The 18,124-nt window shown below is 31.4% G+C and overlaps 2 protein-coding genes and 1 long non-coding RNA gene across 9 annotated transcripts; 2 read left to right on the forward strand and 1 right to left on the reverse strand.

The window, feature by feature from the left end:
- Positions 1–3,896: 3,896 nt before the first annotated feature.
- Positions 3,897–5,301, reverse strand: LOC139109149 (uncharacterized). Its single transcript, XR_011546792.1, has 3 exons — positions 5,160–5,301; positions 4,698–5,085; positions 3,897–4,606 (listed from the first exon to the last, which is right to left on the reverse strand). It is a non-coding gene; the product is annotated as an uncharacterized lncRNA (long non-coding RNA).
- A 362-nt stretch (positions 5,302–5,663) lies between these two features.
- LOC139109144 (osmotic avoidance abnormal protein 3) lies at positions 5,664–14,289 on the forward strand. Of its 2 annotated transcripts, XR_011546791.1 has the most exons (10): positions 5,664–5,790; positions 7,010–7,081; positions 9,484–9,773; positions 9,939–10,415; positions 10,612–10,933; positions 11,136–11,518; positions 11,598–12,109; positions 12,256–12,580; positions 12,764–12,949; positions 14,095–14,289. XR_011546791.1 is itself a non-coding variant. In XM_070667979.1 (9 exons), the coding sequence occupies exons 2-9, from the start codon at positions 7,010–7,012 to the stop codon at positions 12,864–12,866; spliced, it is 2,484 nt and encodes an 827-aa protein (XP_070524080.1). In that variant the 5' UTR covers positions 5,664–5,790; the 3' UTR covers positions 12,867–12,950. The 2 variants fall into 2 exon arrangements, 1 of the variants encoding a protein (XP_070524080.1); XM_070667979.1 differs by lacking the exon at positions 14,095–14,289 and having other exon boundaries at positions 12,764–12,950.
- LOC139109145 (vanin-like protein 1) lies at positions 14,154–18,104 on the forward strand. 6 transcript variants are annotated; one of them, XM_070667985.1, is made up of 9 exons: positions 14,195–14,285; positions 15,331–15,362; positions 15,529–15,612; positions 15,756–15,890; positions 16,029–16,175; positions 16,251–16,411; positions 16,490–16,704; positions 16,787–16,891; positions 16,982–18,104. In XM_070667985.1, exons 3-9 carry the CDS (start codon positions 15,553–15,555, stop codon positions 17,725–17,727), a joined length of 1,569 nt encoding a protein of 522 aa, XP_070524086.1. In that variant the 5' UTR covers positions 14,195–14,285; positions 15,331–15,362; positions 15,529–15,552; the 3' UTR covers positions 17,728–18,104. The 6 variants fall into 6 exon arrangements, with proteins under 6 accessions (XP_070524084.1, XP_070524083.1, XP_070524086.1 ...); XM_070667980.1 differs by lacking the exon at positions 14,195–14,285 and adding an exon at positions 15,030–15,223; XM_070667983.1 differs by lacking the exon at positions 15,331–15,362 and having other exon boundaries at positions 14,154–14,285.
- The last annotated feature ends 20 nt before the right edge of the window (positions 18,105–18,124 follow it).

The raw sequence follows: 18,124 nt of genomic DNA on the forward strand, positions 1-18,124 counted from the left end.
ATGTATCAAAAACTGATGACTTCTACTGGCAACGAGTTAACAGTTACGAAAAGCTACGTATCGGAAAATCGTGCGCACACCTCCATTTCAAATAGAATTAAATTTAAAATTAAATATTAAATGCATGAAACAAATTTTATTTACACATTGGGTGAATTTTGTATATAATATGCACGTATAATTTTCATACTCGCGTACTGTTTTGCATAACGTCAAAGCGAATAATTTGATATAAAGCGATCCCGTTAGAATTGGATTTTAAGATGCTCTGTTTGAAATTTGGTATTATTTATAAATGAAAACTGCACGTGATAAGAGTTGATTTTGCTTGATATTAATTTAATTACAATTATCGGTTACATATTTTAATTTGTTAATATAGTTTTTTTTTTTTTTAATATACATTTATTCTTATAATTTAGATAAATATAGAATAAAATTATATTATTTGTTTTCGACTCTTCTAGTCTGATTTAAATACAAATTTTATTTTAAATTTGTTGTTAAAAAGGGGTTCTCGATAATTCGACTGAAAGAGGAATATTCGTTGCATGACTCGATACTCAATTTAAATGCAGCAAACTATTCTCGGGGATGTTTGCATATGAATATTTTGCAGCTGTGCCAAATAAAATGCCGCATCCCCGCTTTTTTTCCTAAATATATAAAAAAAAAAAAGAAAAAAAGATAAAAACGATACGTGGACAATAAACTAGTAAGACTTATATCTAACAATTTTTGACATTGTACATTAATTTAAATGTAAGAAACTCTAGTATATTCTTCGATAATCCATCAAGATTATTATATGTGCCGATATATATTGAAAACGAAAGACAATAATTATTCTTAAGAAAAGGTTTGCGCGTACAATATATATCTGTGTTCTTAATACGAATATGGCTATAAATTCCGATAAAAGAGAAAAAAGAAAAAGGGAGAAAAAGAAAAGATGGTATTATTTCTGATCGCTTATTAAACAAGATTAAGACAAAAGCTTTTTGCGAATCTTGCGAGAGTTGACACTAATTGTACGTGCAAGCAACTTTACATCTTGACCCTTAAATGTATAAATGTTCACGTACACGTAAGAACAAAAAGACAACGTGAATTCAGTGTACGTCTTTCAATATTTTATCTATAAAATTTAAAATATTTACTAATTTGTAATTTTAACCCTTCCAAAGAGGAAATGTAATACTTGCAATTGAACAAACACAATTAAGGGTTAAAGAACGAATCTCTTAATGACAATAAATGTAAAAGTTTCTTGTAATTCTATATAAAAAGGAAAAAAAAAGTTGAAACTACGTAGGACAGCTATTTGTGTGGCTTACTCCGTAGCTCTCATGCTGAAGAATAACCACTTTTAGCTTTCGTAGTTCATACAAGGGACATAAATACAACAAAAAAAAATATGCTGGATATAATTATTGCATATAATTTGATATTTAAATGACGGCTCCGAAGGGGAAAACTTTATACTTGTATATTTGAATACCACATATCTATGTGCACGTATATATATTATTATTATCTACATACACGAACACGAATGCACTAACATATCACATGATCCCTTGATTCCCATTTTCTCTTGAGATATTTTATATACTATGTTACGTGCGATTATATTCACAGCTACGTCCGTTTTCACGGTAGTAGCAAGTGCGAATATAAGCATATATACTTTTCAGCAAAAGTTTCATAACGTTAAATACAGTTAAAATCGAAAGCCAAGCATATCAATTTTCGTAAAATAATCATTACCTTTTAATAAAATTTTTTAAACTGAAAATAAGTATTTAATTCCTTATTTTGCATATACCATAAGTCATTATAACTTAACGAAAAAGAAAAAAAAAAATTAAAAGAAATGCTTTCCTTTCTTTATTTAACAATTTATATTTCGTTGCAAATAATTTAATTTATTTTTCTGTTAACTGTTGCATTAATGTCACGGTTATTGAATAAGTTACAAATTATTCAATCGGCAAACAGCTTGAATTAACTCTTCGATCAACCCCCCGCTCGTCGTGAAAAAGGTTTCACACAAGAAAGGTTTCTTCAAGAAAGGCTGTTACTTACAATATCGTAGATTATTTTAAAACACTGTCGTTAAGGCTGAGGTTCTTAGTTGAGACCCAGTGCCTGAATATTACAAACTAGGGACATTAGATCGAAAAATTTCGAGATTAGAATTTAAGCGAGCTGCAAACTTAATTTTTTTTTTTTTTTATTGAAATATTAAAGATATTTATATTTGTAATAATTTATTTTAAACAAATTTCAACATCCACAATAATCTCTCTTTTACACAAAAAAAAATTTATACGTACAAGTGCATTATTACTTGAATTTTACTGTTATCGCACGTAACTTCTCTAATAAGAATAAAATATTCTGAATAAAATATTAATCAAATAATAAATTTTATTTCGATTAAAATGATGCAAGAGGGAATACGCAGCGGCTTGAATACCTTCTCTCGAAACTTTGGAAACCTCACAGTGTGCTTACCTATATTTTATTATGATATAGAAAAAAAAAAAAGAAAAAGAAAAAGAAAAAAAAGATAAAAATTGCCAAATATATAATGACAATAAATCATAGGTAATATTTTAAAACAGGAGAGAGAAAGATAATCTTAAATACGTTGCATTCTGTAATTAAAACGAAAGACTTGCATATTGTTTAAGATATATAAGTGTCACTCTTATATATTTACTCTCCTATACGTATACTATAATATATGTACAACACGCATCCAGGCACACTCACACATTCTCAAAGAAACATCCTGTATACACACGTGCACACGCTTGTGTGCGTGTATATACATATATGGACATATATATATAGTATGCACATGATTCTCGTGCATCTATTCGATAAATTTAACTAGACTACACTTTATCATCGTACTTGACGTAGAAAACCTTAATATTATTATAATTTTACATATATACTAACCACCCGCAGGATTGACACAGGCTGAATATATAAATAAAGGCTCGAGCTGCAGTAGAACGCTTTAAAGGAGAAGTGAATATAAGTGAATTTTTATATAATTGTTTCTTTAAAACGTTTTCTTGTAGGCTCGAGCCTTTTCCCTACGTTCAGATCCTGGCTGAATCAATCAGATAATTAGAAGATTGCGAGCAGAAATGACAGACAATAATTAATGGTAAAATATATTTAATATTAAAAGCTCGTAGAGTTAAGGTAATGAAAGGAAATTGAAAAAAAAAAAAAAATAAAAAATTAATAAAAAAAAAAGTATTTAAAAAAATAACAGAGAAACTAAAACATATATTTACGATAAATGTACAATTGCTTCTTCCAGCACTTCAACATATCTCTATCAAGCGTATACTAATTTTAAATTTAAGATTTAATTTGCGCATGCATCTGCGTGTGTGTATGTGTGCGAGGGTGTCCGCGCGTGCGTGTGTGTTCCGCTTCTTTATCACAGTGCATTGATTTTTATTTATAATAAGCGTGGAAATATTTTGGAATAAATAGAAGTGTACCGAAGTTCTTTAATTATTCTCTTTGTATATTTTAAAATAATGTAGTTTTCAAACTAAAAAAATTACTTGCGCGCAATTTATTTATTTAATTTTTTTTTTTTTTTAGATAACTAATTACGATTGCGTTATTTATGTATGGACGAAAGATTTAGTTAGAAAAATAATTGCGTGTAACTGCGTTCGTATGCAAATGCATTTTTAATATAGATATGTATTTGAATTGTACCCGTTAATAACAACGCTTATGCATAAACGCATTAACGTTACGTTAAAGCGGAGGCACTTAATTTACTTCATAGATTAAGCAATAATTGTTATTTCGTTAAAGTATAGATCTGTATTCTTGAAAAGACTTTACGGCTGTTCCGTTATTGGATTTTTATTAGTTTCATAACGTACAAAGTTCCAGATCAATTATGTGAAATCGTTAAATGCTTATTGCTATGTATTAAGCTGATTCTCGCTATATATAAATTACAAATATATGTTATATAAATTAATTGCTAGACTTTATTGTTGTAAATCGAAATGTATACATGTAAAAAAAAAAAAAAATTACATTTAAAGGAGTTAAACAAAATTAGTTAAAAGATATTATTATATACATCTAGACGATGCCGTATAATTTAAATATAGGCAAAATTTGATTTCTAGTCAATATAAATTAAAAAATGTAATGCGAACAGATTCCATATATTACAAATGAATGTTATATGTATATACGAGGTAAAACATTTAAAACAGGTTCCCTTCTTCTCCAATTATCTAGAAATTAATTTTTCCATGCAAATCAATTTTTTTTTTAATTATTAACATTATAATGTCATTTTGTTCAAATTTACACGACAAAAATCTATCTTTAACTGTTTTACAAGTAGTCCGTTCAATTTATTGGTAGGATCGCATAATTTATATAAAAATGTAAATTTCTGTAAAACCCACAAAAACGTTTGTGTGACATCTCTATATTAAAATTAAATTCCTCCTCTGGATCTAACGACACGATGTCATCGCCGATATCACGATTAGCAGTCCATTTCATTTTACTGGGAGAAAAAATTTCAGAACTAGACCTACAATTGAAAGCAGCTGTTAAGGTGTATCATAAAAAATATTACAGTAATTAGATTAATTTTCTTAGCACAACATAAAATTAAAGCTTACCTTTTGTTCCACATAAAAGTTTCATCAAGTTTTCAATGCTTTTTTTCACAGGTAACATATGTGATGCTTTGCTGATTCACACCAGTGCTCACCATCTCCCAAAAAGCAATATTTCTTTCATGTTGTTTCATTCACAAGATCCTACAACTTCTGTATTGGCTCTAATTCACCATCCTTGCTACATGGTAATATTCTCGGTAATATTTCACTGCTTTTGTATACTCCTATTGCTCTATCAGAAGTATTAGTTAAAAAATAAGAATATTATTCTGCAAATTGTACTCTCACTGGACTGTTTTCTCATCAATGCAGGTCATAATATGGGTCTCCTTTTATTTAACATCCTAGTTACAGTGAGGAATATGCATCCTTGTGTATCATCGATCTCCTACAAAAAAGATAAAAAATTTAGGGTATGTACATAATTATTTCATTATTAAACTAATAATATTTTAATCATACCTCTGGATAATGTTAACTAAATAGCTCTATAAAAAAATATTCGTACACATTTTTCTTGATAAAAGCATAAAGCCCAAGATCTCGCGGTGTTTTATCATTATTAACCAATAATTCCAAGTTTATTTTATCGTGTAATCCAGTTTGCATTTTTAATTATTTACAAGCCACAATCCGTGATATAACCATAACCTTAAATTCGCAAACTTGGCGGGCTCCACCTGCCGAGCTGCGATCAGCTGTGGCCATGTTCACTACTTTACTAACTTCGCCCCAAAATCTCTAACGGTCAGTCTTATTGCGGAGCTTCGGGAGTGCGGACGTATCGCTAATCGCTCCGCAATTACGCGTATTTTCAATCGCGGATAGGATAATCTCGCTTACGAAAAAGTGCCGACGCTGTCGACTTCACTTGTCGATAATCCACTGTCGTTCTTTCAGTCGTTCGTCTCTCGAGTGATAAATAAAGCAGAGCAGTATAATACAGTGTCAAGTAATTCTAAGCTACAAGACGTCAGGATAATTCAGAATACTGCCATGAAAGGAAGGAAGGAAGGAAAGAAAGAAAGAAGGAAGGAAGGATGGAGGGAAATAACCTACCCTGCCCTAACCTAACCGAAAGCTACAAATATGAGTAAGTAAATCAGCAACATGCCGTCTGCCATAAATCACTCGATAGTAATTATCATAAAGAAATTGCAGCATTATATTATGCGTTAACTGCACTCGTACACATCAGGCCAACTGCAGTGGCTTCGAACGTACGACTCTGACCGCATGTAGAAATATGCGCGCGCTACTATAACGATTTGAATTTAATATGAATCACGGAAGCATTGTGGCGTCGCGACGCCGCGACCTGCGCGATATCGTCAGTCTAAATGTGCTCGCCGTTCCGTACGTATTATCGTATGTTGCTAGAAGTCCGTTCCGATTCGATTTTTGTGCGGCGAAGAACCACGTTCTCGTGCTTTCCAATGTAAAACCACGAGATAAAACGCGCTTATCGCCGGCGTAAGTGACAACGAACACTGGCAAATCAATAGTAGAAATATTCCCACAAAATTCTCCGAGTATATTAATTCCCGCAGTTATTTTGCAAGCTGCAAATTATCTTTGCACGTCTCTGAACGTTTCGCGCAGAATGCAAATTAAATGTCGCGAGTTCTCGATTAATTTTCAAATAAACAGGCAGATTTAATTACGTGATTGTAGACAGTAAAACTTTGGATAATCTTCGAGAGCAAAATATTAAAAATATGCGCGTAACGTTTTCTTTTTTAGTTTTTCTTCTTTTTTTTCTTCGGCAATTTTTTGCCTTTCAAGGAAATTAAAGTAGTATTATAAGATCTCATAAGTAGGTCGAATTTTACCTTACTCGGTCACGCGGACAAGCCCACCAAATATCTACCTCTCGTGATCTTAATTCGTTCATATAAAACGACCATGCGCAACGTTATAGACAAAGCAAAACATTTATTTTACCCTACGTGGAAAGTTATTAATATTAAGTAACCTCGAGGAAAATTAAAATATCCACTGGATTATTAGTGAATTTATTTAATTTGATAAATAATTCTATCATGAACACTCTACGGCACATTTCGATGTTTGTCTCTGAATACACACATACAATTACGTACCGTATGACTGTACCCACGCACTGATAAAAACGCGATGTCACGACCCAGACGATTTACCTTTAAGTTCAAGGTCAGTCCACCTATCGAAACTATGAAACCGACACATGAATCAAACATCAAACAAGGTTTCTCTAACTTTCACCGTAACAACGTTAATATTAATATTTAATAGATTAAAAAAAAAAAAAAACAATTCTCTTTCGTTTCTAGATGTCCGAGTCCGTAAAAGTGGCGGTAAGATGTCGGCCTATATCCAGCAAAGAATTGCAACAGGGGTGTCAGGTAATTGTACTAATTAAATAACATTCTTACATATCTCAAAAACTCATCTTGCATATTTCGGTAACAGTTTAAAGAGATTATAAAAAAAAAATATTGAAAAAATCGTGAATAATTAAAAAAAAAGAACTAGAGTTTAAGAAGCTAAGTGTATGTAATTATACCTGCATAACTAACGTAAAAATTGGATAATAAATGAGTGTATAGGACAATTTAATTTATCATAGAGTCTTGCTGTAAATATTTTATTCCGTAAGTGATAAATGTCCTCTGCGTTTATCGATAGGCCAGTTCTTATCTTATTTATGTGCGAGAATCGTTAACATTAAAACGGCGAGGAATTTAATATTTCTAAAATAACGAAAAGTGTCATTTGGATAACATTTTATAAAAAAAGAAAAATACTGGCACAAGATCGGAGGTTGCTTTAACCCTAATGAAAAATGATTGATGGAAGCGACATCGTATCTTGACTATCCAATGCCTTCAGTGCGATCGATTAGGCATTTATTGAACCATTTCTCACCAAGTACGTCGTTTTAATTGGAAAAAGAGAGGAAGACACTTTAAAAATTAAAAATGTAACTTTTAAAAAATTATGAGACAATATTAAAATAATAGAATAATAAAACTGACGAAAATTGTATCGACTAAAAATACGAAATTAGAAGAAAATAACTCTACGTTAAGTTACTTGCACATATATTAAAATAAAATTTTTTTTTATTTTGGCCCAGTCAAGTTACGAAAGTCAGCTTACATTATATTAGATCTTTTTTTTTTCCCTTTTCTTTAAATAGTTAAAAATTGTGCAACTCTTGTCCGTTATAACACATTGTATAGTAGTTGCATGTAATACAAACAGTACCACATTTATAAGCCGTTTATCGATGGCGAGAATATGGAATATGTGCCAAATCGATAGCGCGGCCAAGTTACTCTACCATCTTTCCTGTAAATGACGACACAAGCTTTGCAGGTATACGCATACACACGTGAATAAGCGGACATACCATTCCACTTTCCTGCTTTTAGTGACGTTGCGGCTCACGCGATCACTTCGCACGTTTCAATTTTAAAAAGCAACCTCTATATTTCCCGCAGAAAATTGTAACAATTTCTTTCAGCTTCGTCATGCGATAAGCTTTCAATCGTGCATTCGCAACATTCCCAAAATCGCTATTACAGTTCCCAATGGAAATTATTATTAAGAGCTTAAAATTATAGAAATACTAATTAATTAATATTTCCTGTAATTTGTAGAAGTTTCTATTATAATTTTGCTCCAATTTTTATCTTAATGTACTGCCTTCATAATTTATTATTCAACATTGAAATAAGATTTCTTTTTATTTTCACTACTATATCATTTAATATGTAAAATGTTTTTGAATTAAAAGAAAAAAGGGAAAAAGAATTCAAGCTTTCAAAGCGCTATGCACGTACGTAAAGATTAAATGTAACGAAAGGGTAGATAGATAGCGTGTGCTCGTGCACAATGTCCTCACGAATCGCTAAATAATTTATGCATCGATATACGTAATCCATATTACCGTAATTCACTTACGGCACTCACTTACAGTTTCCCTACATACATATGTACATCAATGAAGCGACGACCATCCTGGTAAAGGGAACAGTGTGTCAATGCATTCCAATATTCTTATCAACGATCGTAACATTATTATGTCACTTTCTACATTTAGCATTAGTCATTCGATTTTTGTTAACGATAACGAAAGGCTAATGTTTGCTGGAAATATCCGTACGATGTAGATTTGATAACAGAATTATAATTGCCACTTTTCGCTATTTTTACATAATTGCTACTTTTATTCTGTGCTAATTTTATTTTTTAATTCTGTTAATTTTATTTTACTTCTTTCCCCTTTATTTTATTTTTTTTTTTTTTGAATACTTTTTTATACGCTAACTTTAGTAATTATTACCTTCGTCCAAGTGCTTCGCAGCCGACGATATTCCACATTCTCGTACGTGCAGCTTTATATTCGCGGAACTGTTTTTCCGCGAAACTCGCTCTGCATTTGTGAGTCATCGTACTTTTCGATTGACCGATTATCGAATATATTTTTTACTATTCCGCTTGACAATTGTTATAACAATACGTCGTGATATTTAACGCAAACAATTCTGATAATATCATTTTACGTTTAGCATTACTCGAAGCATTTTGTTATATGTAATAAAAAGAAGTAATTATAATTTTATTGCGAGATTTATATCGAACAGATATTTCCAGATGAAAGAGATGTGTTGAACACTCGTGTTATGGAAACTTCCGCAAGCTGATCAATCAGTGTGAAAAATAGGAAACCCCTGAATACGTCACCCTTTCTCGATTGTTATCGCCTTATATGCATTTCTCACCGACACATTTATTGCAGAACGTGGTGACGATCGATCCGCTAACGAAATCCTGCACGTTGGAAAATACCATCAATGGAAATGGAAAGGTGTACCAATTCGACGCCGCTTTCGGTCCGTCCGCTACGACAGAATCGGTATACGAAGACGTAGGTTCTGTTATCGTCGAGGCCGTATTAGAGGGTTACAATGGCACCGTATTTGCTTACGGTCAAACTGGCTGCGGGAAATCGTTTACGATGCGAGGATTCATCGAACGTGCATTGGAACATCTATTCGAAGCGACTTCTACCGCCAGTTCTGAAACAAGGTAGTTTTCAAAATCGTAGATAAATTTTTACAAATATGTAGAGTATAGAATATTTTATTTTAACCCATTATCCTTCCAGCGGACGATTTTTTTATTCAAAATTGCAGGCAAGATTTACGTAAAATCTTACATTCTTTAGTACTTATTATATTTTTTACGTTTTAGGTATTTAGCATTGCTCAGTTATCTTGAGATCTATAACGAGCGATTGCGAGATTTGTTACAAGACGACACCGGGGAGACTTTGACCCTGAAAGAGGACCCTACGAAAGGTACTTACGTCGCGGGTGGATTACGCGAGGTCACCGTTAAAGATGCAACCGAATGCACTGCGCTGGTTCATCAAGGCGATCAAAGGAGAGCCGCAGCCGCGACGAAGATGAATGCCGCGAGTTCAAGAAGTCACGCCGTTCTAACTTTGTCACTCGAGGCGATCGCCATCAACGAGGACGACAAACGTGGCAATGCTATCAGAAGAGGTCGATTACACCTTGTCGATCTCGCGGGATCCGAAAGGCAAACCAGAACCGGAGCTACGGGAGATCGATTAAAAGAGGCTGCCAGTATCAATCTAAGTCTATCAGCATTAGGGAATGTTATAAGCGCACTAGCCGCCGGAAATGGAAGACACGTTCCTTACAGGTACAATACTAAATTTTTTTTTTTTTTAATTAAATTCTCGCGAACTTTCAATCTGAATCAGTTTGCTTTATGCGTCATTGTGTGGCGAGCTTTTGGTGACATTTGTAAATTATGCTTAAAATTCCGTAGGAATTAAAAAAATTTAATATTATTAAACTTGAATTAAATTAAAAAAAAATTAAATTAATTTTTTCAGAGATAGTAAGCTGACAAGATTGCTACGAGACAGTCTAGGCGGAAATGCCAGAACTTTGATGATTGCCTGCGTTAGTCCAAGCGATATCGACGCCGAAGAAACTCTCAGCACTCTGCGCTATGCCGCTCGGGCTAGATGCATTAAGAATAAGCCTATTGTAAACGAAGATCCCAAAGACGCTCTTCTTAGACAATACCAATTAGAACTTCAACGTTTAAGGAAATTACTTGACAGCAATGATCCATTGAACGTTGGACCGGACTTCCAAAATTGTGTAGATGAGGAAAGAGAGGATTTAAGAGAAAAGCAATATTCTGAAGAGGTAATGTAACACATTTTTTGAAATGCCTTTTAAATTTAACAAGCGTGAATTTTTTTTAAATAAATTATCCCACATCTTTTTTTTATATCGTATTATTTTTAAAAAATTATATTTAAATTAAAATACAATTTAATTTATTTATTAATTAATAAATACAAATCTAATTTAAAAAGCGTAAACGTGTTTAAAATTAAAATTTAAGGTGGAGAGGTTGAGGAAAGAATGTGAGAGCTCGAATTTGTCAGCTCAAAAATTAAAAGAAGAACTAGAAGCTCTAAAATTCCGCTACGAATCGGGATTAAATATGATGAGTATTACCGATAAAATTGAAAGTCCTAATCAAGAGTGTGAAGAAATTAATGAGCTGGATAAGGAACGAATGGAAAGAAGAAGGAAGAAGAGAGAAGCAGCTTTACAAGATGTTTTAAGGAGACTGGAAAAATTAACAATTGGTGGAGAAGAGATCGGCAACGCGGAATTAAAAAAACGAAGGGAGAAAAGAAGGAAAAAGTTAGAAGTTCTTGCAGGAGCGCTGGAAGCCAATGATGCCAATGGTAGTGTCTTCCAAGTATACGGCCAATTGAGGTTTGTGCAATATCTATTTAGCAATTAGAAACGAGGAACTGATAATAATAATAATTTATCGATATATTTAAATTAATAGATCAACAGAAGATGCGCTAAAGAAAATGGCGAAGCGAGTTAAACAATTAGAAGCTGAAGCAGCGGATCTACAAGCATCCTGGGACGCTGAGCGTCGCGATCTTCTTCGGAGAGAATTGTTAACATCTCAGTTGTGCGACCTTATGATACCCTACCTTCGTCCCGGCTGTCCTTTTCGAGATATCGCGGCGGTAAGAGCGGCAGCGACTTGGTGCGATGAGCTAGGACGATGGCGTTTACCGGATGTGTCTCCTCATATACCTCTACCTCCGGCTGCTCCCGCAGCACGGGCGGATATTCTCAATCTTACCGATATTCCCTCCAAGGCGGATCACAATAACAATAGTAATAATAGCAGCAATGACGAGAACGACGGTGGTCAGAATAACGATAGTGACGAGGATATTAGACGAGATACAAAGCAAAATAAGGGTTGGAATGTCGTCAATACTTATTTCCGAAGAAGCAGAGTAGATACTCTTCTAGCACATGCAAGGGAAGCAAAAACTTTCGGTAAGATTACATCACACGATATATAACAGTAATGATAATTTTGCATTGAAGAGTACAGACTATTAAATTTTCATAATTTCGGAAAAAAAGAAATGAGTTATTCTATCCTAAGATTTATTATGCGACTAATGATACGAATGTTGTAGAGCCGGGAAATCGTTTGAGCAAATCGGGAGGTTCGGAAGACTTGGGACCAATCGCAGGTAGCAGTGGTTATCTGCAGCTAAACGCACTGAATTTACAAAGTAGCGCGCCGATGATCGGCGAGAACAGCTACAGCCCGAATCAGCACAGATCAACGATACGCGGCGGTTGGGTATACGACGAACAATCTAACCGACCTACTTACAATTCTTTTAACAATACTACGAAGAAACCTCCTCCAAGAATATTGAAAGCCTTACCTACATATCCACGCGATGGCATGCCGTTCAAATCGCCTATTCGGGTCAAAGAGATGGAATTAAAGGAGTAAGTAATTTTTATTGCAATTTTAGTAGCTTTAAATAAATTTAAATAGATATAGTTAATTAGAATTTTTTATAGAGATGACAGTTTTATATTAAAATTAATTTTTAGTATCTTAACGTATTATTAGTTTAATAATAAAGTCTACCTTAGCTTATTAATCTTCGCGATCTTTCTTTATATCAGAATATCTGAACGAGAACTGCCATCAAAATTGTTGAACAGCAATAATACGTTTACTCGACATCATCCATTCCACGTCGAACACGCGTGTTCGCCAACTTATTAACGAGACATCTTTTAATAAATGTCATATTTTATATTAAAAAAAAATTAAAAGAGATTGTACACAAGATACTTCTCGTTAAAAAGGTATGTAGTTAGAGAAACGCAATTTAATCATAAAAAAAATAATTTTGTTATTACTTGTTAAAAAAAATTAATTATTTATTAAAATATTGATGATTAAACTATATCTTTTTAATTACGTATCATATGCAACGACTAAAATTAAACATATTTTGAATTACTAAAAATCTGAAACCTATTTCTAATTTAAAGTTATTTGAAAAATCTATCTTTTAAATTTAATTAATTAATTTTAATAAATTAATTCTTTTAAATTAATATTAATTCTTGTTTTATATATTATAAATTCTTTGTTCAGTTTAACGTCGAAATTTGGTGAATTCTGAATTCTTTCTTCTATACTACGAATAAATAAAATTTAATTTAAAGACATATTTATACTTGTACAGCGCAAATTAAAATTTATTGTATATTAAAGACATATTTTGTTTAGTAATAGTATTTCTCACTTATCTTTTTTTTTGTATAGATATATTTTTATCTAATAATAATTATCTTTACGTTTCTGACTAAATACGTTATTGACTAAAATAGAGATTGAATCATTTTGCAGCTATTACTTGCCACATAGGATATGACTTTCGCGATAATTATACAAAAACATTCATAAAATGATTTACTAGATAGACTTCGTCATTTTTTCTAATACAAAATATCTATTTAAAAAAAAACTGGAATGCAGTTTATTACACAGCATGATTATTTTATAATTAAAAAACATCGTCTATTTTTTCGTATTAAATTAAAGTGATATTTACTTTTTGTATAAAATCTTTTGTTTGAAAATAACTTGCATTTCTGTCAATTTTACTTTCTACCTTGAGTTTTATCTTATCTTAATTTTATCGTTATTTGTACGCAAAGTTATCAAATACAGATTCAAGCTTAAAATTTTATTGCAAGTAAGATGTATTCGGGATTTTGAATATTTCCCGTACGTACAGTTATAGAATATGACATAAGTCTCATTTTAAACCTGACTTAAATAATAAATTTGAATGTCGCTCTTAGATTTTACAACTCTCTATAAAATAAATTTATATTTAGATACATTTATCGTTTCTTATGCTGTGTAATATTTTGCATGTACGAGTGTACGTGCAATACATGAGAGGAAACCTGATCGCACTACCACCGAACGTTCCAAGAATGTTTCAGGAAAAAAATTGACTCAGCATTCGCGACGAGCGATCGCGGTGGGACTGTGGAAGAAAACTGAAGTCTCTAAAGAAATTTATATCAGTAGCACTCTGTACGTACTGATTGTGAGTTCATGTGCGGAGAAAATCTGACGCTATATACAGATGCTGTGAACACTTTCTATCCAATTTTCATCTAAGTAATTATATCATTTTTTTCCAACGGGTCCACTTACTTTATAACAGTCTTTCTGAATTCTTTTCTAAGTTTGCTCTAATTTAGCTCGCAATTTATGCTTGGCAGGACAGATTAAGAAGTAATATTAATCAAAAATTTCTACCAAAAGTTATTATTCGTTTACGCGTCAAATATATTCCATCAATTATATTTTTGTACCATATCTTTTTTTTTTTTTTCTAATAGAATTTATAACGTTCTTCTTTTCTATGTACTGTATTAAGTAGCGACAAATTAATGAATGCTTTTCTTTATCTAGTTGGCAAAATATTACACGAGTTAATCGCCAGTTAAGTTAAACAAAGTTTTATCAGTCTATTTATTTTTCTACAAGGAATTTTTCGGAAGAGTGTTCGACGTTTATATCTTGTTTTCGTCAACATCTCGAGTATCTTTTGAAGACCTTTGAAGTGAATCAGTATTTAGCTGCATACGAATAAAATAAATTAACATCGACATTTATATTTAACGTCACCTTTTGGCTAATTTATTAATTTATTTCAAACATTCAAGTTAATTTTAAGAGACTTATCAAAAGAAATTATACATAACACTTTCTTGCTGAAGTGATTACTTTACTGAGACTAATATCATCGCACATGCGCAGATAACATTGATGCAAGAAAGTGGTCAACCACGTTCTGAAAACCTAGATCACCTGGGAATTGTAGCGCGTACACGTAACACGTTTTTTTCTCTGTATCAGGAGCATATATACTATCGACTTTGTTTCTAACAAGACTGGGATTAACTCGGTACAGGAAATTAACTCGAATGAGAAATTTACAGAAAGAAAGGATTTATTACCTTATGTGCAAATAACGTTATAAAAATTACCCGTTAAATAAGCCATCTAAATAAGTGCAGTGAACATGATATATGCAAATATTTATAAAACATGTAAATATTTTTACATAATTAACTTACATACATTGGAGCTCTTTATAAGCTAACAATAAGATTTCTTTAATAAAATGTTACCAGAAAAGTAATAAGAATAATTACAGACGGTAACTACTTTTTCGATACAAAATTCAAGGTATTTAAAAATACTTTCTTCTCTATTTAAATCGGAAAAAAAGTTTTTTTTTTAACTGTTAAAAATCTATATTAACGTAACTTTAATCTAAATGACAATTTTCTAAAAAAAGTTGTTATATACTCTATATTTTATACTAATAAAATATTAAGTCTTTATCTTTCAGGAAAAAAAAGCAAAATTATCAAACATGGGTCGAATGTGGATTGCTGTTTATCTACTAATAGTATCTGTACATCTATCACATCAAGTAAATATAAAGCAACTTTTATATATAATATTTAACAATATAAATTTTTAATGTATTAAGAATATTATTTATAATGCATATTATTTGCTCTGAAGCAATTTACCTATTATAACTTCTATCATTTTACATATATATTTTAATAGAAATCAACGCCTGACTCAATGACTTACATAGCAGCTGTGGTAGAATACCCACCCAAATATTTCTCAAATGCCAATGAGACTTTAAACGTAAACTCCGATGCATATGTCAGGCTTATTAGAACAGCTAGTCTTAGTGTGAGTATTAAAAAAAAATAGTTTTAAACATTTTATTAATTATTTATAAAATAATTATAGAAATTAATGTTTTTCACAGTATGTTATAAAATTTATGTAAAGCATTTTAATATATATATATATATATATTTTTTTTAGAATGCAGATATAATCGTTTTCCCAGAAGATGGTTTGACAACAGTTAATTTACCAGAGAGAGAAGAAATGGGAGATTGGACGACTATTATTCCTAGCCCCATGGATTTCTATAAACCTTGCACCCAAAATACTATTGAAGTTAGCAATGTATGTAATATTCTTTATATTGTATGGGAGTAGTAATATAGTATAAATTATATAAGAGAATCTTTGCACTTACAGACATTAAAAAAGATATCGTGTGCTGCAAGAGATAATGAAATCTATGTGGTGATCAATATCGCTGAGAAAGCACCCTGCAATAATATACCTTGCCCAAGAGACAAAGTGTTCTATTACAACAGCAACGTTGTGTTTGATCGTAAAGGAATGATTATCGCCAGGTATTTAACTCTGCGTTATAATTACTATTGCAAGGTACGTCTATGGATATTATTTATGTCTAATTATAATTTTTTTAGGTATCGCAAGACTAATCTTTATGGAGAGCATCAATTTAACGTGACATTACATCCGGAAGTAGTGAGCTTTAATACTGATTTTGGAGTGAAATTCGGAACTTTTATATGCTTTGATATATTATTTTTTGAACCGGCATTAATACTAACAAGAATTAAAGAAATTACTGACATAGTGTACCCTACGGCATGGTTTTCTGAGACACCATTCTTAACAGGCAAGTAAAATACAGTAAAGTCTTTTTTCTCTTTTTATTTTTTTTTTTTAAATACATATGTTAATGTTATTAATTATTACAGCTGTACAAACGCAAGCGGGATGGTCGTATGCCGAAGACGTAAATCTTTTAGCTTCGGGTTACAATAGACCTAGTTTTGGCAATGTTGGCAGTGGAATTTACTTAGGTACAGTAAATTATATGTTATATTTTATATCATTCGCAATTAAAACTTTCTACCATACGAATATACTATACGAAGTCATGTTTAATATAGGTCGCAAAGGAGTTGGCAAGAAAATAATGCCTAAGACTACGCACGAAGAAATATTGATATTTGAAGTACCCAAAATAATTAAAACTAAACATAATGAAAATTATCATGATTTTTCAAAGAGTCAAGCTCAGAGAACTTCGTTAGATTATCAACAGAAAAACCAAGTAAACGATGCAATGATAACGATTAATGAAATATTATTAAAGCACGAAGATATTCAAATCTATCAAACATTTCTTTTGGAGAAAAGTACCGAGAAGTCTATCTGCCAAAACAATTTCTGTTGCGAGTTCAAAGTAGAAATTACGAAGGCAGATCCAAGCGTAAAGTATCGTTTAGCAGTTTTTAATGGAGCTCGTCGTTATTATTTAGACGACGCTTATGTACGTGCATGTGGTATAATTCAATGCTCGAATGATTCGGTTTTATCGTGCAATTCCGTACAAGAATCACAGACGGTATTTCATAATATTGAAATTTCAACAACTTTACACAATAATAAAGGCGAGTTAATTATGCCGTCTACGTTAAATTCAGATCTATTAACCCTCGAAAACTGGACATTTAATAAACACGCTCACGATAATCATGTGCACGTTAACATGCTTCTAAATAGTAATACAAATAATTTAGTGACATTTGGAATATATGTGAGAAATTTTGACAAGAGTAATGCAAATAAAATATCATTTTGTATCGTTAATTCTTTAATATTGACAGTAGTGATGCTGTTCTCAAATTTATAATTTGTATCTTAATATGCATAAGCAATGTTGATTATAAGATTAAAAGTTAAATTTAAATCAGCATTGTTTTATGCTAATATGCCACTTGTAACATTTTTAAGTATATACTAATAACGGTATTAAAAGAATACACATAAATTACTGTTTTAATTATGTATATAATATTATATGTATAATATCAATAAGTATAAAAATATTTTTCTTAAAATATATACAAATGTAAAATTGAATCTACGTTTGTTGCTAATAATTAATGATTGCAATTATTTATTGTTAATAATTATGAAATTATTATGTTGTTTAAATTGAATTGCTAACAAATGTGATTTGTGATATCAACAATTAAAGTGAGAAAATATATAAATTTGTATAAACTCTGCATATTTCATTTTTGTAT

This window comes from Cardiocondyla obscurior, linkage group LG16 (genome assembly GCF_019399895.1).
Source record: "Cardiocondyla obscurior isolate alpha-2009 linkage group LG16, Cobs3.1, whole genome shotgun sequence".
Classification (NCBI taxonomy): Eukaryota; Metazoa; Arthropoda; class Insecta; order Hymenoptera; family Formicidae; genus Cardiocondyla; species Cardiocondyla obscurior.